General features: G+C 40.5%; 1 protein-coding gene across 6 annotated transcripts in view; it reads left to right on the forward strand.

The window, feature by feature from the left end:
* The window catches only part of OFD1 (OFD1 centriole and centriolar satellite protein), a 69,269-nt gene that overhangs the window by 13,941 nt on the left and 29,841 nt on the right, over window positions 1-25,487 (forward strand). For all 6 annotated transcript variants that reach the window (XM_061627131.1, XM_061627128.1, XM_061627130.1 and 3 more), the window contains 8 exons: window positions 1,710-1,883; window positions 4,078-4,184; window positions 7,526-7,645; window positions 9,012-9,085; window positions 9,178-9,269; window positions 9,399-9,588; window positions 16,662-16,792; window positions 18,968-19,079. In XM_061627131.1, the coding sequence (XP_061483115.1) occupies window positions 1,710-1,883; window positions 4,078-4,184; window positions 7,526-7,645; window positions 9,012-9,085; window positions 9,178-9,269; window positions 9,399-9,588; window positions 16,662-16,792; window positions 18,968-19,079 (1,000 nt within the window). The remainder of the gene's footprint in view (window positions 1-1,709; window positions 1,884-4,077; window positions 4,185-7,525; window positions 7,646-9,011; window positions 9,086-9,177; window positions 9,270-9,398; window positions 9,589-16,661; window positions 16,793-18,967; window positions 19,080-25,487) is intronic.

Here is a 25,487-nt window from a genome sequence, read left to right on the forward strand (position 1 = left end):
ACCCACATTTGAGCGATTAACTAAAGTTCTGTCCCAATTACTTGCTGGCTTAAGGGCCAAACTACAGGAGATTTGTGATTGCATCTTTTTTGCTCTCTAAAAGCTGTGGGAAGTGACTTGGATTGGGGCCATAGAGTGGGGAGAAGGGGTGGTTAATCCTTCCCCCCTGCATTGATTCCTGTTGCAAATGCAACAGGATAATAATAATATTTATTATATATAATAATAATAATAATAATTGTTATTATTATTATTATTAATTGGATTTATATCCCACCCTTCCTCCTGAAGGAGCCCAGGGTGGCAAGCACATCAGCAAAACAATTTAACAACAAAAAAGAAAAGCTTTCCAAAAACAGATAAAAACATGCTAAAACACAATTATAGTTAAAAATATTCTAAAATGCTTCAAGGGTAAAGTTGCTTGTCTCTAGCAATCTTGATGTCCCATCCACATCTACTGTAGTCCCCACTGAGGTATCCACTGCAATGTCTGGTCCAAATTCTTGGGATTAGTTTCAGTTGATGCGGCCCATCAAGAAGATTCATTATGGTTGATGTAATTTTGACAAACAGAACCACTTTCCCAAGGCTGCTTGCAGACTTTGCTTGTATCTCTCAAGACTGAAATGTTCAGATGAGAAAGCTTCCATCTCAGTAACTACTGGCATAAGCAAAGGCGTTATTTCTGTTTCTATGCTGCAAGATGATACAAACTTGAGGGACACCCTGCTGGATGAGATCAATTCTTCTTCATTCACATTTCTTCCAAGCCACTCCAAAGGAAAACTATGTACTTCCTTATCAGATGAGAGTAGGTAAACAGGAGTTAATGGAGGAATTTCACTTAATTCATAGCTCAAATGAAGTAGTGTCAAGATTTCCGTAAGAACATTGTATCTTTTGGCATTGCTTATTTTGAGCAAACTGAAGTCATCCTTTGCGTGACTAGACAAACGCTTGACATTCACCTCCAAATGTGCCTGACAGAGAATGGCTTTTCCACCACTATTTCCATATGGCAGGTGAGCAATCACTACATCTTTATCTGGACTCTCCAAGTAAGCTAGTGGCTGGTAGGGTCTAAGTCCAAGGATTATCCTATTGTCTTTGAATCTGACTGCCCCCAACCATCACCTTAGCTAGAATGTTGACAAAGACTAGAAATTGGAAGAACTGATAGTTGCTGGCAAGAAAAGGGAAGAGAAACAGGTGTAGGGGTTTACCAGCTTATATATTTGGTGAGGCTCCTGTGGAAGTGTACTCAATGCATTTTGGTTCTTCTTGTTTGTAGTAAATTCCAGCTGTACATACTGCTGATGTTTCATATTACCTTTCCCTCTCAGCAATTTTTGACTGTTTCATTTTTTTTTAAAAAAAATGAAGGGGCAGATTTTATAAATGAACATACAATGCTTAAAATTAAAGCATTTTACAGACCGCCTGAAGCCTGTTGGAAGAGGAGTGCTGGTTAGTACATCTGTTTACTGCATTGTGAAGGTGGGGGAATGCTGGGAAATAGATAAGAGATTAAAAAAACACAAGAGAAAAGTCTCAGGCCTTGAGTCATAGAGCAGTAGATTTACTGTTGTACTTGATCACATTCTTACATGGGGGATTTACTAGTCACTAGAAGCAGATATCTAGGTGTGATCTGATCCTCTAACTTGATAAAGTTGAAATTTGTGATTGTGTTTTAAATGTAACAGTTACAACACTTCAAAGAGGTTGAAATAGCCAAAATTAAGATGGACGAGAGAGCGCAATCCAAGAATGAGATTTCAGAAATTCGTAGGGATTTTGAAAAAGTGTACCGAGCTAAGTCAGAGGCTCTAACATCTCGTGAAAGAAATGCTATTGAGAGACTTCAGAAACAGCAAGAGGTACATTTAAAAAAATGGAACTAACTAGAATGCAGGGGTTGGAAGGTTTGCCCATAATTAAGAACCATACTGGGAAATGTATTGAGAGTGATTATATGTATTTTGCTTGCAAGTTGTACAACCTGAGCTGGTGATTGGCTTTCTTTAGTGCTGACCTTCCACCACATAGCTGATGTCACTTGGGAGCTAGACATTCTACACAGATGTGATATGTTTACATGGACCTCTTTAAAAAAAATGTGATTGCGATCTCATTATCACCTCTGCTTAACTACTTTTATTTTTCCAAAGCTCAGAAAACACTATTATATAATCATATGGTTCAAATTAGTTCAGTGTTGTCTCATAATTTCCTTGTCTTTAGATATACCTATGTCATAAATTCAAAAGTAAATGGAGTAGAAAAGAAAAAAAGAGTGATTACACAAGAAAAATTAAACTACAATCCAATCTTATCAATTAATATAATAAAATAATTTTTAAAAAGATGAAAGTATATGAAATGTGTATATATAAAATAAAAAGGGAGGGAATAGAAAACAAAGCCAGCAAAAGTTAATTTAATAACACACATGGGTTGAAATCACAATATATAACTTAATTACAATAAACTTAAATTTCTAAGTATTCCCAGTGTTATGTTGATATAAACAAAGAGGCAACATAAAAGAAATAAGAGAAAAGATTTTAAAAAACCCCTTTTTCATATCTCACCATAGTCTCTTTTTCCTCATTTGGTTACTTTTAGACCAGGGAGAGCCATTGTGGTTTGCTCCTAATCTCCAATTTGGTTGAGAAGAATGTGACCATCTTTTAGTCTGACTGAGTAAGATTATAATACTTACTGTATGGAAATAGAAGAGGATAATAAAAAAGGTAGAACAAGATCCCTGTTCTAAAAGATTAGAGAAATTAAAGGGAAATGTAAACCAAGAGTAGGGATGTTGAATAATCAACAGGGGAAGACTCTGATTGACCAAGATAAAATAAAACGAAGATGGAAGCAATACACTGAAGAACTCTATAAAAGAGAAGCCAGGATGACAGATTCATTCACAGAGGAACCATATGATGAAGAACCAGAAATTTTAGAATGTGAGGTGAAAGCTGCTCTTAAAATATTTGGAAGAAACAAATCGCCAGGAAAAGATGGCATACCAATAGAGTTGCTACTAGTTACCGAGACTGAATCTGTCCAAATTTTCATTACATCGATTACAGCAAAGCCTTTGATTGTGTAGATCATGAAAAATTATTGAATGCTTTAAAAGAAATGGAGGTGCCACAGCATCTGATTGTTCTGATGCACAGCCTATACTCTGGACAAGAAGCTACTGTAAGGACAGAATATGGAGAAACCAATTGGTTCCCCATCAGAAAGGGTGTGAGACAGATGTATTTTATCACCCTATGTGTTTAATCTATATGCAGTACAGAAAGCTAGATTAGATCAGGATGAAGGAGGTGTGGAAATTGAAGGGAGAAATATTAATTTAAGATGTGCAGACAATACCATACTACTAGCAGAAACCAGTAATGATGTGAAACTAATGCTGATGAAAGTTAAAGAGGAAAGCACAAAAGCAGGACTACAGCTGAATGTCAAAAAGACTAAAGTAATGACCGGAAGATTTATGTAACTTTAAAGTCGACAATGAGGACATTGAATTTGTCAAGGATTATCAGTACCTCAGCACAGTCATTAACCAAAATGGAGACAATAGTCAAGAAATCAGAAGAAGGCTAGGACTGGGGACGGTAGCTGTGAGAGAACTAGAAAAAGTCCTCAAATTCAAAGATGTATCACCAGAGTCAGGATCATTCAGACCATGGTATTCCTGATCTCTATGTAAGGATGTGAAAGTTGGACAGCGAAAAAAGTGGATAATAGAAAAATCAACTCATTTGAAATGTTGTGTTGGAAGAGTGCTTTGTGGATACTATGGAATTTTTTTAAATTTGTGACATTCTCCATAACTCAAAGATTTGTTTATACCTGTTTGTACTACTGCTGTATCTTCTAGTGGTAACTAGATTTACCAGCAAACTGCATAATGAAGTGTATGCAATTCCAGCAGTGTGCTATCAGTGAAATGCCCATTGCTACACAACCTGACCTTCTCATCTTTTTATGGAATTTGTTGCTGTTGCTTCTTTTTGGGTGTCATATAACACAAAAATATTTTTCTAATAGATTGATGCAAGAGAAATTTATCTGCAAAGACAAAGCTTGCTGAAAGATATTGAAACAATAAGGTCCCGAGAGGCAGAACTGAAGCAGAGAATAGAATCTTTTGAACTGTGAGTTGCTAAACCCTCATAGAAATTTGGTTTGGAAAACATCTTTCTCTTGGCCTTCTAAATGCTATAGTTTGTATGAAACTTCATTTACAGTAGGGCCCCACTCATACAGCAGGTTCCATTCCAGGCCCCCACCGAAAAGCGAAAACTGCCAGAAAGTGGGGCCCTACTCAGTTGTAGTGCGGGAGCTCCCCGCCTTACAGCTGAGAGCGATCAGCTGGAGTGCACGAGCTCCCTGCCCTACAGCTGATCGTGCAGTCAGCTGGAGTGTGGGGAGCTCCAACTGACAGGGATCAGCTGGAGCGTGTGAGCTCCCCGCACTCCAGCTGATCGCGCGCTCCAGCTGATCACTGTCAGCTGTAGCGTGGGGAGCTTGCTCATTCCAGCTGATCGCTGGAGCTTCCGGCGCTACAGCTGATCGCCCTGCTGCTGCCACCGTATTAGCAGAACACCGAAAAGCGGGGCACCGACAAGCAGGGCCCTACTGTACTTTTATTTCACTAAATATAATGTTAAATCAGTAGAAGCAGTATTATCTGCTGCTTCTAGCCAGGACCATTGTGGTGCTTCATCAAAAGATTGTATTACTTTAGAGAATCTATCTTTGAAGTCATGAAATATTTGATTGGTGAGCAGCATCTCAACCATCTAGATGCTAATAATAGTGCATGTTAATGTTTTGCCATTAGTCCTGTTGTGTATTTAACAGAATGTGGGTTTGTAAACCACTTGGAGGTTTTCTGTTAAGTAAGCAGTGTATAAATTTAGTTAAATAAATAAATATATTTAAGCAATATTACTCAGTAATCCAACATTAATTTCCATTAGGCAATTAAAGTTTGCCACCTTTTCATATTTTTCCTTCAAGGTAATAATAGAAGCAAATAAATCCCTCTGATTACCCAGAAGAGGGAGCCGGTGAATCTTTGAAACAGAGGAATAAGCTTAGTATACCTGTGTAATTCCTTTTCTTTCAGCATTTGCACTCCTAAGGAATGTGATCCTGAGCCAGAGTCATTCAAGATTTCCTGAATCAGTTGTTTATGCCCAATAGTAGGGTTGTCAAACATAATGCCTAATCTTTACAACACACGCTACTTATTGTCTGAGTAAGATAGCCAAGCCATTCATAGGGCAAAAGGGCTGGCGTGCCAGATATTGCTACAGTGTACTCCAGCACAAGTCTCTTCCCCTAATTTAACTAAACTGTGAGGGTGTGTGGAACTTGTAATTTGCCAGCATTTGCAGTGTGGAATGGGTAATAGTGATCACTGGAGAAGAGATTTGTATCATAGCGTGGCTTAAAGTGCCATGGTAGGGTTGTATTTGTTTTGACATATGAAAGAATTTGGGGTGGGAGCAGTGTCATGTGGGAAGGAGGCTAGAATGGTGGTAAGTTGGGGGCTGGTTATTAGGAGTAGTGCTGGTGCTGTTAAAAGTGGTTTTGGCAAACAAGATGCAGGTAGAAGGGATTGAATGATTTGAATGGGGAGGGGTATTTTTAGAAGCTGACGACTGGGCTTATTACTACCCTTGCTCCATCAAAACAAGTGGGGGGGGAAGGTAATTATGGATGTGGTCAGTGGGGAACATTTGAATTTGAAGCCATTGTCCATGTGAAGGAAGGGCTATAGGTCAGTGGTAGAGCATGTGCTTTCCATGCGGAAGTCCCAAGTTCAATCCTCAGTATCACTGGGTAGGATTTGGAAAGACTCCCTGTCTGAGACCCTGATAAGCTGCTGCCAAGTTACTAAGCTAGATGGACCCGGGGTCTGACTTGGTATTAAGGCACCTTCCTATGATTAGATGTTGCTTTGTAATATTAATTATGAAAAATGTGAGGGCACAAAAATGTGTAGCTAGAGTGTCACATGAGCTGTTCTAAGGCTCCCAAAGGGGGGGGGAGACAGAAAACAAGTATAATAATATATTTACAAATAGCAAACCCAGTTCTCCAAGTAAAGATGCTTAAAATGGCAACATCCACATATGAGAGAGATCCTTGGGAAAAATCGCAAGGGTTGAAGTACAGAAAAAAACTTCTTAAAACAACTCTTAACCCCTCCCCCCAATCCCAATAAGAAGTTCAGAAGGAGTGGTGGGGAAGGGAGGGAGAATGTTCTGAGTACTGAAGTCTGGTACATATTGGAGTGCAGAAAGGAGTAGTCTGGTAAGACTGGTGGGTGAAAAGAATAAAGAGACTTCCGATTTATCATTACTGGGAAATAAAGCCATTTTGAGTACATGTGGCGATTACCGAGTCGTGAGGCTAGCAATCACACACACTGTCTGCCTAACTCTAAGGAGAAGGAAGGAGGGAAGTAAGGCCTGAGAAAAAACAATCTGTTAACAAGTGTTTTTAAAGAAGGAGTCAGCAAGGGATGAATAGGTTGCTTTTCTGTCTCTCTCCCCTTGCTCTGGTTCTGGTTACTTTTTACAAATGTTGGTGCTTTACTCCCAACACTGAGTACTATATTCACTTGAACATCCTGTGAAGATGAGTGTAATTCTTTGCATTTTACTCAGAAGTAAAAATACTGGGCAGTGCAACTCACAAGTAGGAGACTCTGTAGTAACTCAAATGTAGATTGTATATCAATACAAGCAGCTCATCATAGAATGTAACAAGTATTTGCAACTGGCTCCATTTCAAGCCACCATTTTGTGACTGTTCTGAGGCTCTGGCATGATGATGATGATAAATGATATGGTCCCATAAGCCAAAGGTCTGACTGTCTCTGGTCTAATGGAAACAGAAATTAGTTTCTATTGAAAGCAGGAGACCTAGAATGCTAGGGTGTTGGTTTTCTGTTTGTGGGAATTGGACTGCTCAAGTTCCTAAACACTTAATCTACATATGCAGGAGGGAAGGCAATTAGGGTTGGGGAGATGTGTGCCATGCAGTAACTTCCCTGTGCTTTATGGGGACTCTTTCAGGGGGAAGAGAGGGACGCTTCTTCCCTTTACCCCACTCCTCAGAGTCACCGCTCTTGGTATATACCAATAAAATACTCAGATTTGGAACTCTCAACCAGCACCAGAAATGAGCCCTTTAATGCTTGTACAGCACAGCAGGAAAGTCCAGGGAGGGGAGGATGTCCTTTTCCTTTCAGAACTCAACATCCTCCCTCCCTCAAGAAATCCAAATAGTAATACAAGGTTCTTGTTCCAGGCTGCTAGAGCCTTAGACAAGAGTACTCCTAGGATCTAGGGATATTTTGCAACATTTTGTTGAGGATCGCACTTCAAGAATAAATTCCCCATCATGTTTCTGATGCTTCTGTCGCCCACACTTGCCGTATTATTATTGTCCTATGGTACATTTTCTTTTGTTGCTCCAGAGCTCAAAAACTTCAAGAATCAAAAAATAAAACTATTGAAGAGGCACTTTGTCGTCGAGAGGTAACTGTGAAGAACATTGAGGAGACTTACGACCAGAAGCTAAAGAACGAACTTCTAAAGTAATTTATTTGCCTGTCTCCTTTAGTGGATGCATATCATGCAGATAGAAAAACAGTTCCATTGTAGAGATAAATAAACAGAATATACCAAGAAGTGAAACATTTATGGAGCATTTTTATATACCAGGGAGGTGTCTGCCAGGGGACTTTTGAGAAATGGACTTTTGAGCTCTTGGGTCTATGATGAGGTGGCGAACTTTCAGCCTGAGGGCTAATAATCTGGGCCCATTGGGGAGTCTAGTATGGTCTGTGAGGCCCTTTCCCCCAAACTCTGCCCACCTATCAATCAGCTGGCCTCACCCCGATGGGTTGGTGACATCAGCTGATGGGTGGGGTTCAGTTCTGTGTTGGCTGCACCCACCCTCACAGGGGGGGTGCCATGATGTCAAAAGGTTTTTGTGACCTCTCCCAAGATCCCTCCAGAATGTTTCTGTAAAAAAATTATTTTTCTTGAGGCTGGTTCCATAGGTCCTCTGTTATGATACAGTGATGCCAAAAGGATTGTTATAGTCTCCCAAGGGCCTACCAAATTTGTCCATTTTTAAAAAATGTATATTACTGACCATTCCTTTGCATCCCCTGTTGTGATTCTGCAATGCCAAAAGTGACTCCGTCTCCAAATGTGCCTTTTTTTTTTTAAAAAAAAAGCCCAGTTTTACACATTGGCTCCTGGAGTGTTGACCATGGGTTAGTGTATAAATATTTAATTAATTTCATCAGCAGATGCTCGAAGACTTAAACCAGATTAAAATTTAGTCAGTGGTGTTGTGATTGAAGGAAATGCTTCTATCCAGGATATACAGATACCTTGGCTTCCTTCTTCCATCACAGCATTAGATTAGAAAGAAACTTAAGAGTAATTCTAAGTGAGTCTCATTGAGTTCACCTATTCAGTTCAACTCACTATCAAGTGTGTTTAGGATTATAGTCTTAAATATGGATTGTCCCTCTGGTTTGTATCCAAAGTTAGAACACAGTTTGTTATACAGGATGAAATTACTATGACTTTATCTTTATAATGATAAAGGGAATTAAAGATGACAGTCTTTGATGGAAATCATTGTCATTGCATAAGTTAAATCTAGATTTCCCTCATTACTTTTTAGATAACCATGTTAATTTTAAAGCCTATATTACTGGAACAGAGAATAATTTTCCAGTTAAAATATTAAAGATAACTCGAAGAATGAGCAGTTGGTTTTATATGTTAAATTGAAAGATGTCATAAGAAACACTGTTATACATTCAGTATATTTAAAAGGACTCATAGTGAAATGTCAATCTCATGCAGATTTAGTTAGAAGATTGTTAATCAATGAAAAGTGTTTATGCGGTTGGCACACTTTGCAATAATTTGTATTCCTAGGTATCAGCTTGAACTAAAGGAAGAATACATAGCCAGAACCAAGAAGATTACTGAAGATGAGAAAAAAAATAAAGGTAATTATATAATCCCTCTCCAAAACAAAAGTTTGATTTCAGTGCATTTAATTAAATTGTATCTAATATAAAATTTTCCTGTTTCTGATCAGATAAAGCTATGCTTTTGCATGAAGAGACCATTTGTATTAATTCAAAAAAGCAAGAATTTGAACAAGCGGTATTGCGAGCAAAAGAGCTTGAGGTAATTGAAGTTAAGATGTCTGTTTTAGCAATGCATTTTTACTGTTTCATAATTCAGAGGAATAAACTGTCCCGTTTTATCTCAAAAATAGTCTACTAACTTTATTTCTAATATGTTTTTTATTTCCAGCGGGAAATAGATTCAGTCAAGGCTCAAATTTTATTACTAAGCAAGCAAAATCAGTTGTTGACGGAAAAACTGGAAGAAGTTTCAGATTATCCCATGTTAAAAGAGGAGAAAATGGAGTTTCAGATGCAGAATAAGCTACTGAGGCAACAGATGGAGGAGGCGCGGAACGAAAACTTAAAACTCAGAGACAGTTAGTGTGAATCTAATATTCTTTTAGGGATTTTATCAGCAAGATTTGCACAGAAAATACATTTTTAGGGATGTGATAACACTTCTATTCTCTTCTTGATGTGCATGTGTTTGTGAGATATATATGGGGTTTTTTTTGCATTTCTATCACTATAAACGGTCTTTTTCAGGTTTTTCATAGTGCTTGATCCAAAACATATTCTGTATCTACCTCAGTATTAGAGAAATGTGTGATTTTGCAGGATTGGCACTGGCACCAATTAAATACTGACAATTGCATCAATGGGCTTTTTTTTTAAGTTCTGGAAAGACTGAGCACATAACTGTGCAGCCTCATGTAGCCCCATGTAGCCCTTTAAAAAGGAAAATGGCTAGTTAACCTACTTTCTTTTTTCTTTTGTGGATGTGCTGAAAGGGAAATGTGCTAGAGCAGGCATCTTCCTCATAATAAGTTAGTTAAAGAATCAAATAGGCTTTCCACTGCTGCAAGATAGCACTGTCACTGCTGGAGCAAGGCTTGGTCACCATTACATTTGTGTAGTGGTCAGATAAGTGTTGCAGGATTGGAGCTAGAGTCACCATGTGATCTAAAGGAGTTGTTTCCATTGCTTCAAAAATTATAAATACTTTAGGTGTAAGTGTGCTTCAGACTGGTCCTGAGACCCTCACTTAATCTTTGGATTTGACAAAGTGGGAATGTTTATCCATCCTAGCCTGTTGAGAAGCATGTCAAAGGTCATGGGAGAGGAGGTCCTTGGAATCGGGATGAAATCCAAGGATTAGCATGAAATGAGGATTCCAGGACCACACTAAAGCTTTACCGGGCAGGGTAAACAGGGTGGCAACTAAAAGGGAACAAAAGGAAAGGGTGACTCTGCTTTTCTGACTAGAAAGCTACTTGATGGCTGCATTTCAATGACAGATGGAAGTTCACACAAGAATTTGGGGCTCTCAGTAGCCAATGAGTGGAAAGGTGTTGCCTTGATTGCCTCATGAGCAAGGGTTTTTGGCTTTTGTGTGTCCAGGAGCTCTTTAGCCTGAGGAAATGTGGGTTAGGATGTACTCTCATTCAGGTCAATGAAGGGCAGTGACTGGTCTTTCAAATACACTTGAAAGCCTGCTCTTGCCATCTATTTCAGATAAGATAAAGACTGTGAGACAAAAATGGAAGTGTGGGGACAAAATGGAGACAATCTGGTATTCTTTGGTAACAGAACAGATATTCTAATTCACTGATATGCAAAAAAAGCCCTTGCAGTTTAAGAACGTACCTATAGCCCACAGATATTTCTATCAAACTTTAAAAAGCAGGGAAATTGGGCAGCTATAGTGAATGTACCAGGGGAGCAGGAGACCTAACCTCCTCTCTGAGATATTGTCCTGCCCTACAGATTTGTAAAAATGCAAACACAATTCGGGTTGGTCTTTCACAGTCCAATCCACTTGCTGTGTAGCTTGGGAGAATTTGGTGACATGTGAGCGGAGGAGGAAGGGCAGAGGGGAGCAGGTGGGAAGGGAGAAGAAGGTCAGGTTTGATCATTTGCATGCTTTTTGAGTTCAGTGGGATTTACTCCTGTACAATCATGCTTAGGATAGATGAAACTGACTTCAGGGAGGGGTTGGGCGGGGGAGGAAGGGAAGGGGAGGGGAGGGGAGGAGATAGGGTGGGCGGGCACCGGGCAGAGGGGAAGCCCCTTTCCTTTCCTTTCCTTTCCAAAAGGAAAACACTGTGAACAGTATCATTCTTTTTCAGGGTTTCCCCATCTTTTTATTCTATAGCAGGCACATGTAGTTTCCCTCCCAAATTTAAACCAAAGCTGTTCCTGATCACATCCACACTAGACTTTTATTTCACTTCAGACAGTCCTGGCTTCCCCCAAAGAATCCTGGGAAGTCTAGTTTGTGAAGGGTGCTGAGAGTTGCTAGGAGATGCCCTATTCTCCTCCAGTGGCCAGAGTGGTGTAACAGTCAGACCTTCTGGGAATTGTGGCTCTGTGAGGGGAGTAGAGCCTCTCCTAGTAACTCTCAGCACCCTTCACAAACTACACTTCCCAGGATCTTTGGGGGAAGCCATGACTGTCTAAAGTGAAATCACTGTCTGGTGTCGGTCTGGCCCCGTGACTATCCAAGCCAAACATTAGTGATCCTGGCTTTTAGAACATTGATAGTTGGTTCTTACTGAGCATGCCTGACATTATAATAGACTTCAATGCTAAATTTCTTAAATTAATTAAAAATCAGCCAAGCATCTTTTAACGTTTAAACTGCAGAAGATGAAGGTCAGAGTAAGGGGCAAGGTCAGTAATTGGATTACCGGTACTCTGTGAACATGGCTGATTTTTAATTAATTTCAACCAATTATGAGCCCACATAGAAAAAAGTCCAGCAGGAATCTGGATTTCTCTCTCTCTTGTTTTACACTTTGAACTCTCGATTCTCTCTGAGTATTTTGTGTGTCACCATGAAAACTCAGAGAGTTGTTAAGCAAGTGTTTCTGAGTTCACGACTATGGGTTTTGTAAGGTTTTATTTTGACAAGAGCTTATGGTAAGCATCAGAATGGCATGGAGAAAATTTCAATTTAACATTGCAGAATGTGAAAAATCCATGCTGGCTATAGTATGGCTGTATAATGGCTGTATAATGTGCTAGTGGTTGGTCAGGGTATCGGGTCCAGGGTTTTTTTTTTTAAATGAACTTTTATTTTGGGGTGGAGATAAGGGTGGGGTAGTAAAGTAATGCTCAAGATTCTACAACATTTCTTGATTCTACAACATGATTGTATAGATCATGAAAACATACATGGAAAGTGGGATTGGACCAAGATGAAGGAAGTGTGAAAACTGGAGGGAGAAATATTAATAATTTAAGATATGCAGATGATACCATACTACTAGCAGAAACCAGTAGTGATTTGAAATGAATGCTGATGAAAGTTAGAGGAAAGCACAAAGCAGGACTACAACTGAACATCAAGAAGGCTAAAGTAATGACAGTGGAAGATATATGTAACTTTAAAGTCGACAACGAGGACATTGAACTTGTTAAGGATTATCAATACCTTAGCACAGTCATTAACCAAAATGGAGACCACAGTCAAGAAATCAGAAGAAGGTTAGGACTGGGGAGGGCAGCTGTGAGAGAACTAGACAAGGTCCTCAAATGCAAAGATGTATCACTGAACACTAAAGTCAGGATCATTCAGACCATGGTATTCCCGATCTCTGTGTATGGATGTGAAAGTTGGACAGTGAAAAAAGCGGATAAGAGAAATATCAACTCACTTGAAATGTGATGTTGGAGGAAAGCTTTGTGGATACCATAGACCACAAAAAAGATAAATAATTTGGTGTTAGAACAAATTAAACCAGAACTATCACTAGAAGCTAAAATGATGAAACTGATGTTATCATACTTTGGACATATCATGAGAAGACATGATTCACTAGAAAAGACAATAATGCTGGGAAAAACAGCAGGGAGTAGAAAAAGAGGAAGGCCAAACAAGAGATGGATTGATTCCATAAAGGAAGCCACAAACCTGAACTTACAAGTTCTGAACAGGGTGGTTTATAAGAGATGCTCTTGGAGGTTGCTGATTCATACGGTCGCCGTAAGTCATAATCGACTTGAAGGCACATGAAGTACAATATAACTACACAAATCTTAATTTACTGTGAATGACAGGGGAAAGCAGTGTGAGGTTACTTAAATCTATAAACATGCAAATGCTTCCTCAAACATAGGTGTGGATCATGTGAGATGTAGATTCAGTTCTCAAATTTACTCCATATTTTCTCATTTACCTTTGACAAATCTCAGTGTTTGTCTTCAGTAAAATATGAGTGTTCTTTATAATGTGTCAGATGAACAAGATAGAAAATTTATTGCGGCTACAGCACATGCGTTTTGCTCATGTACAAAACTGAGTCAAGCACTGAGCTAAAAAGTTATGTGCCTTAAGTTGATGTAGTATGGTATCGTCTGCATATCTTAAATTATTGATATTTCTCCCTCCAATTTTCACGCTTTCATCTTGGTCCAAACCCACTTTCCGTATATGTTCTGCATATAGATTAAACAAATAGGGTGATAAAATACACCCGTCTCACACCCTTTCCGATGGGGATCCAATCGGTTTCTCCATATTCTGTCCTTACAGTAGCCTCTTGTCCAGAGTATAGGTTGCGCATCAGGACAATCAGATGCTGTGGCACCCCCATTGCTTTTAAAGCATTCCATGGTTTTTCATGATCCACACAATCAAAGACTTCGCTGTAATTTATAAAGCACAGGGTGATTTTCTTCTGAAATTCCTTGGTCCCTTCCATTATCCAGTATGATCTCTGGAACCTGTTCCCTTTCTAAATCCAGCTTGGACATCTGGCATTTCTCGCTCCATATATGGTAAGAGCCTTTGTTGTAGAATCTTGAGCATTACCTTACTTGCATGGGATATTAAAGCAATAGTTCTATAATTACTGCATTCCCTGGGATCCCCTTTCTTTGGAATTGGAATGTATATTGAACACTTCCAGTCTGTGGGCCATTGTATTGTTTTCCACATTTGTTGACAATTTTTTGTCAAAATTTAGACAGATTCAGTCTTGGTAACTAGTAGCAACTCTATTGGTATGCCATCTTTTCCTGGTGATTTGTTTCTTCCAAGTATTTTAAGAGCAGCTTTCACCTCACATTCTAAAATTTCTGGTTCTTCATCATACGGTTCCTCTGTGAATGAATCTGTCATCCTTTCATCTCTTTTATAGAATTCTTCAGTGTATTGCTTCCATCTTTTATTTCATCTCAGTCAGTCAGTGTGTTCCTTGTTGATTATTCAACATCCCTTTATTTCCCTTTAATTTTCTCTAATCTTTTGGAATAGCGCCCTTGTTCTACCTTTTTTGTTATGCTCTTCTATTTCTATACAATAACTATTGTAATAGTTCTCTTTGTCCCTACATACTAGTAGCTGTATTATTGCATTTATGGTTCTGACAGTGTTTCTCCCCTTTGCTTTTGCTTTCCTTCTCTTTTTAACTAGAGGAATTGTCTTTTTACATTCTTCCCTGATAATGTCTCTGACTTCACTCCATAGTTCTTCTGGTTCTCTATCAACTAAATTTAAAGCGTCAAATCTGTTCCTTATTTGATCTTTATATTCTTCTGGGATGTTACTTAAATTGTATTTTGGCATTGTGATTCTTGGTCTTCTTTAGCTTTACTCTTATTTTTGGTATTACCATTTATGATCTGTACCACTGTCTGCTCCTGGTCTTGTTTCCGCAGAAAGTATGGAACTTCTCCATCTTCTGCTACCAATTATACAATCAATTTAATTCCTATATTGACCATTTGGTCATGTCCACGTGTACAGTTGTCTTTTCAGTTGCTCAAAAAATGTGTTTGCAAGAAATAAATTATTGGCTTCACAGAATTCGATAAGTTTTTCTGCTGCTTCATTTCTATCTCTTAAGTGCCATTTCCCCACAATTTCTAGTTGTTCTCTGTTCCCTGCTTTTGCATTCTATCCCCCATGATTATCAGCACATCTTGTTTTGGTGTGTGACCAATTTCTTCCGGTACTTCTGCATAAAATCTCTCCAATTCCTCTTCTTCTGTGTTTGCCGTTGGAATGTAGACATGGATTATGGTTATATTAATAGGTTTCCTGTTTAATTTCATTGATATCACTCGCTCAGACCTTGTGTTATAGCTCCCAATTGCTTTTGCTACATCACTTCAATTAGGAGCTAAAAAGACAACTGCAGATATAGATGGACCTCAGCTGGCTTGCTTGTATGCTCTTATAATAAGCAAGGTCTGAGTTTCATCTGTCAGTGGGTATATGTTATTTAACAAAAACTGTTTGTTTGTAGAAAATCTCTAAGCAGTTTATAAAAAACACTAAAATTATCAATAAAATAGTTAAAAACAAGTAACATTTCAAATAATCAAAACAGCTATAAATATTTATTTTTTAAAAACATAATGTACTTCAGTCTTTTTTATGTCCCTAAAGGCTAAGACAGTAATGGTTGATGAGATGATGAAGGTGGGGCGGCGTTGTGATCCTAGCTTCTGGATGCCAAGTGTCACTGCTGCTTAGTCAGAGGGGTACAGTGCAGGGAGCTCAGTGCAGTGCAAGTGTGGCAACATGAGCACTGGATTGGCTGCACTGTACTGTGCTGAGCTCCCTGCACTGCACTCCTCTTCCACTTGGTATGCAGCAGTGACACTTGGCATCCGGAAGCCAGGTATGCAACACTGCCCCACTGACCGCTACTGGATATCCAACCACAAAACAGTGACTCTCCAGTCTGTTCAAAGGGGATTAACCAATGGAGCTTCATAATGGTCTTTCTACCCCATTGGTTTCTTGTGCTATGCTGTCCTCAGTACGCAGGCTGAATTGTACAAAACTTACATGAAAGAGTTTTTTCTGAGTTGAATTAATAAGACGAGCAATCCAAACCCAAGATCCGCTGGGATGAGCGGAGTTTACTACAGGCAGCTCTGTGGCTGCTAGGCTGAAGTCTCTCATCCCAACTCAGCTGAAGCCAGGGTAAGTCTCAAAAAAGGGCCATTCCAGGGGAGTCATGGGGATGGAATGGGGAGACTTACCCCTATTCCAAACTCCGTTCAGCTCAATCATGTGACCTAGCATATTCACAGAAGTTGCACTGGCAAAAAGGGTGATGTAGGTCAAAGGCTTGTTTTCCTTCTTTTGGGCTTGGGCTGGCTTAGTTGACAGCAGCCCTGCTCCTGAACAGAGTTTGGAATAGGGGTAAGTTGCATCGGCATAATATACACCAGCATAAATTACATTGGCTTTTTGTAGTTTGGATTGCTCTGTTGTTCATCTTTTGTTAATCCCTGATTGATATTGACAAGGATGTTTGGTGCCTTCCCTCAACAGGTGCTTTTAAGGAGCTATACCATTTGAATCCTAGCAGCACAGAACACTAGAGAGTGTAGTTGGATGGCTTGGTGAAGAATATCTGTTCATTAGATGCAACATGTCAGACTTAAATATCATGATAAGATTAGATGATGATGATTCTCATATTTATAGAGTTGAGTCGACCGTCTTCTGAATATTTGGTCCTTCAAGCAGAGTTGAAAAGAGCAGAACATGCTAGGAAGCTTGAATGTGAAGAGTCTGAAACTCATAAGCTGCTCTTGGAAAAGCAGTTACAAAATGAGGTAAACTCTTGCATTTTCTTGATTGTGTAGACCTTTGTCAAAAACGTTTTTGTTCAAAATATGTCTTTTACAAAATAGAATTTTGGCATAAATTTATCAACCATATTTTCTTGGGTTTGAACTAATAAAGTCTAAAAATACTGTTAAAAATTAACTGGAGTTGTGAAACACAGTCTGATCCTCCAAAGGTAGTGCATGCGCTCTCTACCCTTGTATCTGCTGCGAAATTGGGAACTCTTTGTGTAGCACTAAGTAAATGGTTAGTTTTGTAAAGGCTTTCAGTGCTGACCATATACTTGAGGGGGTGGAAAACTTAAACTAAAGCCAAAGGGAAAGTCTGCATTCAGGTTCTTCGTTCCTCTAGGAGAGGAACTGGCACTCTCAAAATCTCTCTCTCCAGTGTTCAGGAAATAGTTGAGCAAAGTGAAGAGAGTTGCTCTGGCGTTTCTCAAACAAGTTCTCTCTGTTCTCTGAGAAAGGGATCCCTTTTTCAGTGCAGAGAAAGAAAATGAAGTGCAATCCAGGCTGAGATCGTTCTCTGCCTGAATTGCCAGTTCCTCCCTCTGCACTAAGAAAAGGAAAAATGTGGTGAGATGAAGATTCAAATCTTTGCTTTTCCTTCTCCCCACTTTGTTTCCGTCTCCTCCCTTCTTTTTACTAGTTCTAAGCAGATTCCTTTCTCTCTTCCCTTTAAAAATCCTCACCGATTGTGAAGAGGCAGGGTGGTGTGTGTGTGTGTGTGTGTGTGTGTGCCTGCCTACTACTGGAATGCGCCCTCTGAGAGCTTGCAGTCCAAGGTACTTCCATCCAGGTAATCCCCACCTTTGACATAAATGTATATCCAGGGAGCCAACCTAGTATAACCTTGATTATGTGATTATCCTCACCTATTGGGTGAGTGATTCATTCCATAAAGAGGCATATGATGAGGGAGACCAAAATGTATACCTCAAAATGAAGAGGGTCAACTTCTCCAAAATACAGTCCTGCTTGGTTGTCCCTCTTGCCAATCTTACTTTTGTGTGCCATTTTTCCAGGTATTGCTATTTGCCACATCCTTGAAAGCAAGTCCTTAATTGTTTAGCTGGATGAGGTTTTCCAGTGTTTAGCTATTTTCATCCCTGCTGCTGTTAGTGGGAGTAGTGTAACATCGTTGTGGATAAACTGGTCTTGATAATTCATCTGGCTTTATCAGTTTACTCTGTATCAAAGAAGGTACTAAACGTTCATTCCAAAATATTCTTGCATCAGGGCAGGACCACCACATGTGAAAAAGAGATCTGTATTCATTTTACCCTGTCCAGCATAAAGGGGGTAAACTCTCGTTGATATGAAGTCATATAGGGAGTAGAGTGCCATATCTGTAATGACTTTAGAGATGTTTATTGTGATTGAAGTAGTTCCCAGAGGTTGTTTGGACCAGAGTTCCAGCAAGACTTGGAAATAACACTTCCCACATCTGCCTCATAAGAGGTTCTCAAGCTTTCACAATTTCCAGATAAGACTTTAAATGACAGCTGAATTTATTTATTTATTAATTTATTTTATTATACTTGTATACCACCCCATAGCCGAAGCTCTCTGGGCGGTTTACAGTAACTAAAAACATTAAAACAAATACAATTTAAAACAGATCTTATAAAAACAATTTAAAACACAATTTAAAAATTTAAACAGTATAAAACACATGCTAAAATGCCTGGGAGAAGAGGAAAGTCTTGACCATGTTTTCAAACACTTTTAATGATTTGGTATCCTTTGAGATGAAAGTAATTTGGATGCAAATGTTTTTTGGGCCTCAGATTTTTGCTTCTGATACTGGTTTCACCTTCTCAGATAAATCTGTCTTTCTATAGATACTGCAATTTCTCCAGTTTGTGTATTGATGCCTGTTCATGAAAAGGGTGTGGTAAAAAAAAATGGAGTAAGGATGGTGTGGAAGGTCTCAGAGTCTTGGACCAGGATCTTCATACCAAGGTGTATCTTTTTTTAAAAAGTGGGTATTCCTGATAAATAAAAAGAAGCACAATTGATCTCAATGATGGAGATGTACAATGATTCTCTTTGAGACCCTGGGGGCAGATTGCTCATTTGTAACTATATGGATTAATTGCTTCAGTACATTAAGAACTCTCTTGAATTAATCAGGCCTTTTTTCCTCTGAAATCTTTTTAGGTTGATCATTGTGTACAGCTAAAATCTCAGTTGTCAGAATGTGAAAATACTATCAGGAAATTAAATGCACAGATGGAAGACCTGAAGTTACAACTGAAACAGACTCAAACAGGTTTGAAAAATCCCCTCCCCCACTTTTGGCCTAACTCAGAACAGGATCAGGCTTTATTTAGAGCAATTTTATTTAAGCATTGGAGCAGATCAAAATAATGCATATGAAAAATTTGCTTCTACTTGTTTTTCATTAATTTTCCGCAAAAGTGTGATATTTGATATTGTTAAAATTTAATATTTTTCTCCATGAGCAGAAATGTTTTAAATTGAGTACGTATAGACAATATGTGAAAGTTCAGAAACCAGAATCAACAAAGAGTCTTGTGACATCTTTAAAGATCAAGAATTTTTTTTATGGCATACATTTTTGTAGACTGGAGTCCATTTCATCAGGTGCAAGAAACCAGAAGAGTCTGTGCAGTTTTGAGCCAGATGCTTTCCATAATTGCTTTTTGTTGCCTCTCAATTCAAATTTTAATATCTGCTGTCCTTCATTCCTTTCTGTCGCAACATTCTTCATGGAGAAATTATTAAAATAGTTTGAAATCCCAAATTCTCCCATGCATGTAAGGCTGATCTCAGGTGGGTAATGAGTTCCACCTAGTGGCTGAAGGCAGAAAGATGCTGATAGATTTTTCTCGGAGTTCTCTGGTCTTCCCTTGACCCTAATGCTCAGCTATCTTTCTGCCTTCACCAGAGTGATACTGTGGGCTCTCTGCTCCTGATTACCTGGTGCACGCCTGTAGTATAGTCTTGTTTGTGTTTGTTGTTTGTCTGCCAGCTTTTGTTCTTGCCTTTACCTTTGTTTTGTTTTTTAAAAAAACAAACATTAATCCTTGTCTTTCTCTATATCCCCTGAATCCCTCTTGTAGCTGTTGCTGTTCCTTGTCTGGACTTTTGCTTGTTTTTTTTCCTCAGGGGGTCTTTTAATCTACTGCTGAAAGTGGGAAAGTTCCATCCACCATTTTGTTTGCTGCCACTCTGTCTTTTTTCTTGCCCGACATTTTTGGATTGCTGTGCTTTAATTATTATACTTCAGTACTTCAGCTCTTTCCCAGCAGTTGTTTTTTATGCACATTGAAGTCCATTTCTCCCCACCGCTAGAATATTATCTCCCCTCCATTTGTTAACCCCCCCCCGGAGGAAAAACAATCCTTTGTCCCGCTGTCCCTTTAAGTCCCAATAAGCAAGTGCTTTCCTTTGCCAGCACTGGTTGAGTTCTTGGACATGGGAAGGCTAAAGCTAAGTCAGTGGACCCTACCAAATGTCATAAGCAGGTATTGTCAACAGTTACTCGACCTGCTTCAGAACCTCAAGTGCTTTCACCACAGCAGTGCTCAGCACAACAGGGATCAGTTTTGCCTTCAGTAAACCAGAATTTTGTGCTGGTGCAATCACTCCCCAACACAATCATAGATGTGGGTAGGGTGACAATGGAACCACAGCTAAGTACAGCTGGCATGCAGGATAGGGGAATAGGCTTACATGGCCCTTTAAATTTTCCCCTCGCCATTGCATGGGAGCACTGTGGAGGAGGTGGTGTGGGTGATAGCCCAGCATTGGCTACTTGCAGTGCAGATGGTGCTGCCCAGAAGGCGCTGCCCAGATCCTTATGCGCACAGGAGCAATTGTCTGGAGACGAGGAGGTGCATTTACAGACCAACTAATTTCAAGCAGTGTCCTCCTCTCAGTCCTCCCCCAAGGAGTTTAGGGGTTTCATGAATAGCACCTGTCAGCTGGCTCAGGGCACTGCCCAGACTAGTGGCATTGGACTTCAGAACTTGAATTCAGATATCACAAGAGCTGAAACTACTCCTTCCACTTCATATCAGCACACATCCCTTCCTCCAATGTCTGTACAGGCTCTTCAACAACTAAGGGAGTTGATATGGGCAGACTTAGGGAGTTGGTTTCTAGAGTGAACCAAATAGCATGTCAACAGCCCACTCCTCTGCTAGCAGTACCTCAGCAGTTTCTACCAACCTTGCAGAGGCTGCACCAGCATGGACAGGGATCATCCCAGTCTAATGTGACCATAGGAGGGGTTGCAACTGCAGCAACACCCCTCTCCCCTGGCCCTCATGATACTCACTGGGAGCTGGCAACAAGGCTACACAATGTCCAACCTAAGGAGACCGAGCAGGACACACAGGATAACCAAGAGCAAGATTTGTTGGTCTTGCATGAAGGCGAATGGAGCGGCACTTCTGAATCAAAAGAACTAGCCTCCAACTGACTGTTTCAGGAATCACATTTCCTTACGCTGAATTGTAAGACAATGGCGACTTTGGACCTGAAGGAAAAGGATGACTCTCAACCTCCTTTTTCCTCCAGGGTTGCTGCCGTGTGTCAAGAAAATCGTGCCAAATGTAGAGCAGTGAAGCTGCCCACCTTACTACCTTTGAATTCAACACTCCATTACAAAATAAGAAGTCTGTGGCTATAACTAACAAGTACTATGTTCTAGGACAACAGTGGATGGATCACCTTCGACTTACCCTAGTGAATGCCCATATTGGGGGGACCTCCTGAACCCATCTTTGAATCCGAAAGATGTGGATGCCCAGTGAAAGATGTCCTGGAATGGAAGATGGACATTGGGCTTAGGTAAGTCTATGAAGCCAGTGCCTTCTCAGTCAAGGCAGCAGCGACTGCATCAGTATTCGTCTGAGCCTAGTTCCTGTTGTTGGAGGAACTGTTCGATATCCTTCAACAGGATCAATTTCAGACTAGAAAATCTCTTCTCAAGGTGTCAAGGGCTGTAGCCTTTATGGCGGATGCATCTATGGATGCCATGCAGTTCGCAGCAAGAGCACTTACAGCAGGGGTATTCACTAGGCATTCCCTATGGCTTTGACATTGGGAAGCGGATGGGACAGCCCATAATAATTTGGTGTCAGAGCCCTATGTAGGAGGTAAACTCTTTTGAGATGCAGCATTGGACAAGGTGCTGATAGAGTCCAGGGACAAGAAAAAGATAATGCCTACATCCAAGGAGGAGGAGAAATGTTTTTCTCACAGAGTGTTTCATCTGTATTTTCACACTCAGTCCTTTGATGGTTCTAGATCCTACGGTCGGGGTAGAGAGGGTCAAGCATCATGACCCTTCTGGTACTGCCACCGCTTCAACAACAGGAGTCATCAGCAACTCTCTAGTCGATTTGGCTCAACCACCCCAAGAGGAGGCAAGCAGCAATTCTTACATTCCCCAACTGGCAGTGGGAGGACGTCTACAGACCTCTTTTCACATATGGCAACTCATTACATCAGATCTCTGGGTCCTGCAAACTTTGAGGCTGGGGCTCCGGCTGGAGCTCATTTGTTCCCCTCCTCCACGCTTGATTCCATCGCCCCTATCGTCTTACTCAAGAAGGAAGCTCAAAGTTTAGGAGGCCATTCGTCATCTTCTCATGATTGCAGCAATAAAACCTGTTTCTCCTGAGGAGAGATTCCAGGACATTTATTCAATTTTCTTTATGGTCCTCAATAAAGATGGCTCAGCCTGGGGGGTATTAGATCTGAAATTCCTAAACAAATACATGAAGTATCACAAATTCAGGATGGAGACTCTGATGTCCATTCAGGAGGCACTTTACAAAGGGGAATATCTCTATTATTGTTATTGTTATTAATTTATTTATTTAGCTTTGGCTATGGGGCGGTATATAAATACAATAAATAAATAAATAATATATAAATAAAACTTCACGGGGTGCATGCCTGGCTTTACCTGGACGATCTACTACTACGTTCCTCCGCTCTGACAAAAGCATGGGAAGATGTCCAGGTGACGCTAGCTTATCTCAAGGATCATGGATTCTTGATCAACCAGGAAGAGAGTCACCTTTGTTCAAGCAAATTGATACAGCACTTGGGAACAGAGCTGGACACTGTTCAGGGAACCTTGACACTCACATGCAAGAGAACCAATAAAATTCAACAGGCAGCTGGTGCTCTTCTAAAGGAGACTTCGGCGGATGTAACTTTCCTGGCAGCAGTGTTAGGTCTCATGGTTTCAACAATACAGACAACCCCATGGGTAAGACATCATTCTCATCAATTTCAGTGGGCACATTTATCTTTCCAGTCCAGCATTGCTTCCTGCCTCCACTTGGGGGTGTGTCTGAGCCAACAGGTCCACAGGTCCCTATTGTGGTGGATACAACAACCCAATCTTCGGCGGGGGGTCTAATTTCAGGATCCTCCTTGAACAATTATAACTACAGATGCCAGCCTATCTGATTGGGGGGCAATTCGCAAGGGTCATATGAACCAAGGACTGCGGTCTCGGAAACCTCTTTCAATCAATCTTCTGGAGTTGCATGCAATACGACTGGCATTGCAACACTTTATAATGATCATGCCACTGATGGCGATCCTGGTAAGGACCAACAACCTGACTGCCAAGGCAAATGTCAATTAGCACGGGAGCACGAGATCTAGAGTTCTCCAGGAGGAGGCGTTGCTCCTCTTCAACTGGGCTAAGGATGTTCTAGAGTCCCTGGTAGCAGAATATGTATGAGATGTGGAGAACATACAAGCAGATTGGCTAAGTTGGGAGCGGGTGCTCAACAGAGAATGGAGACTACATCCAAAAGTATTCAGAATATTGGTATCCTGCTTCCGAAACATTGCTGTAGACCTGTTCGTAACTCACCACAATAATCAAGTAGACAGATTCTTCTTCAGGTACGTGGAGCCTACAGATACACTTATCTCCCGATGACTGCCAAGCCTGTTGTACGCCTTCCTGCTTCTACCTAGAGGGCTTTGAAGGGTCCGAGAAGAGGGAGCAAGAGTTCTGTGGGTAGTACCATACTGGCCTCACAGACTGTGGTTTTCAGAGATCTGCATTCTAACATGATCTCCACCTTGCTGTCTTCCATGTAGGAAGGACTTGCTGTCTCAGGGCCATCTATATCATCCGTATCTGGAGTGGCTGAACCTTCACGCCTGGATATTAAATGGAGATGATTGGTCAAGTCAGGTCTATCTGTGGCAGTCATTGATACCATGATGGCATCTAGACGTCTGTCTGCAATCCAACTGTATGGGAGTACATGGAAAGCATGGTGCTCAAAAAAGAACATCCACTCCAAGAGGAGAGGCATACAAGAGGTTTTGGCATTTTTACAAGATAGCTTATCTATGGGGTTGCAGCCTAATACACTCTGATGACAGGCTTTGGCTTTATCTACAGTGCTGTTGCCTTCTCTGGACAAAACAATAGGTTTGGATCCATTCTTGAAGTGCTTTCTACAAGGAGCCACAATTACAGAACCTCTGATTCAACATCGTTTCCCTACCTGGGACTTGCACAAAGTGCTAAAGGCTCTTCAGAAACATCCCTTTGAGCCCTTATAATCTGTTTCCACTTACTGTCTTTCAGAGTTTTGTTTCTAGTGGGCTATCGCTTCAGCCCGCAGGGTATCTGAACTCAGTGCCCTCTTTGTGGATAAGAACTTCTGTACCTTTCATAAGGACAGGTGGTCCTGTGGACTGTGCCTTCTTTTTGACCTAAGGTTCTGTCTTGTTTTCACTGTCAGCAGGAACTTATTTTACCATACTTTTGTCCATCCCTAGTTCACCCTACTGAAAAAGCATGGCACTCCCTGGATGTGTGGAGGGCCCTGAAAATATATATTTCTAGGATGAAGTCCTTCCATAAATCAGACTCACTATTTGTATCTTTCCATCCAGCCTCTCTGGGGAAAGGAGTCTCCTCTTCCATGCAAGTGTGATGGCTTCTTTGAACCTATCACCACCAGCATGGATTCTTTGAACCTATCGCCACCAGCACAGATTGTGGCTCACTCCACTAGGGCCGCTGCAACCACAGCTGCATTTGCACTTAACACTCCTCCGCCTGAGGTATGCAGAGCGGCTACATGGGCTAATCTGAATATGTTCATTAAACATTACAAGATTGATTTGTATGCCTCAACTGAGGTGACATTCAGAAGAAGAATGTTACAACTTGTTCTTCCACAGTGACAATTTGGCCTTTGATTCCAATCCTATATGGGAGCTTGGGTATGTCCCACCTGAGATCAGCTTTACATACACAGGAGAAGAGACCTTTGGTCTTATTGTGAAACGGCCTTCTATGTGCATGTAAAGATGGTCTCAGGGCCTCTCCTTAATGTTGTCTGATGATGCTATTCGACTTTACATGTGTTTATGTTCTTAGCAGAGAATACATGACAGACTTTATTTTAAAGGACATTGATTAGTACAGGAGATTTTTGCCTTGTCATTGGATAACTGAGCATTAGAGTCAAGGAACGACCAGAAGACACCTAGAAAAATCGATCAGTATCTTTCTGCCTTCAGCCACTAGGTGGAGTTCATTACCTACCTGAAACCATCTTTACATGCATGTAGAAGGTCATTTCACTGTAAGACCAAAGGTCCCTTCTGAAATAAAGTGAGGGCACAGGCCAATTGCTACTTATGCGGGGCTGAG

This window comes from Rhineura floridana, chromosome 5 (assembly GCF_030035675.1).
Source record: "Rhineura floridana isolate rRhiFlo1 chromosome 5, rRhiFlo1.hap2, whole genome shotgun sequence".
Lineage (NCBI taxonomy): Eukaryota > Metazoa > Chordata > Lepidosauria > Squamata > Rhineuridae > Rhineura > Rhineura floridana.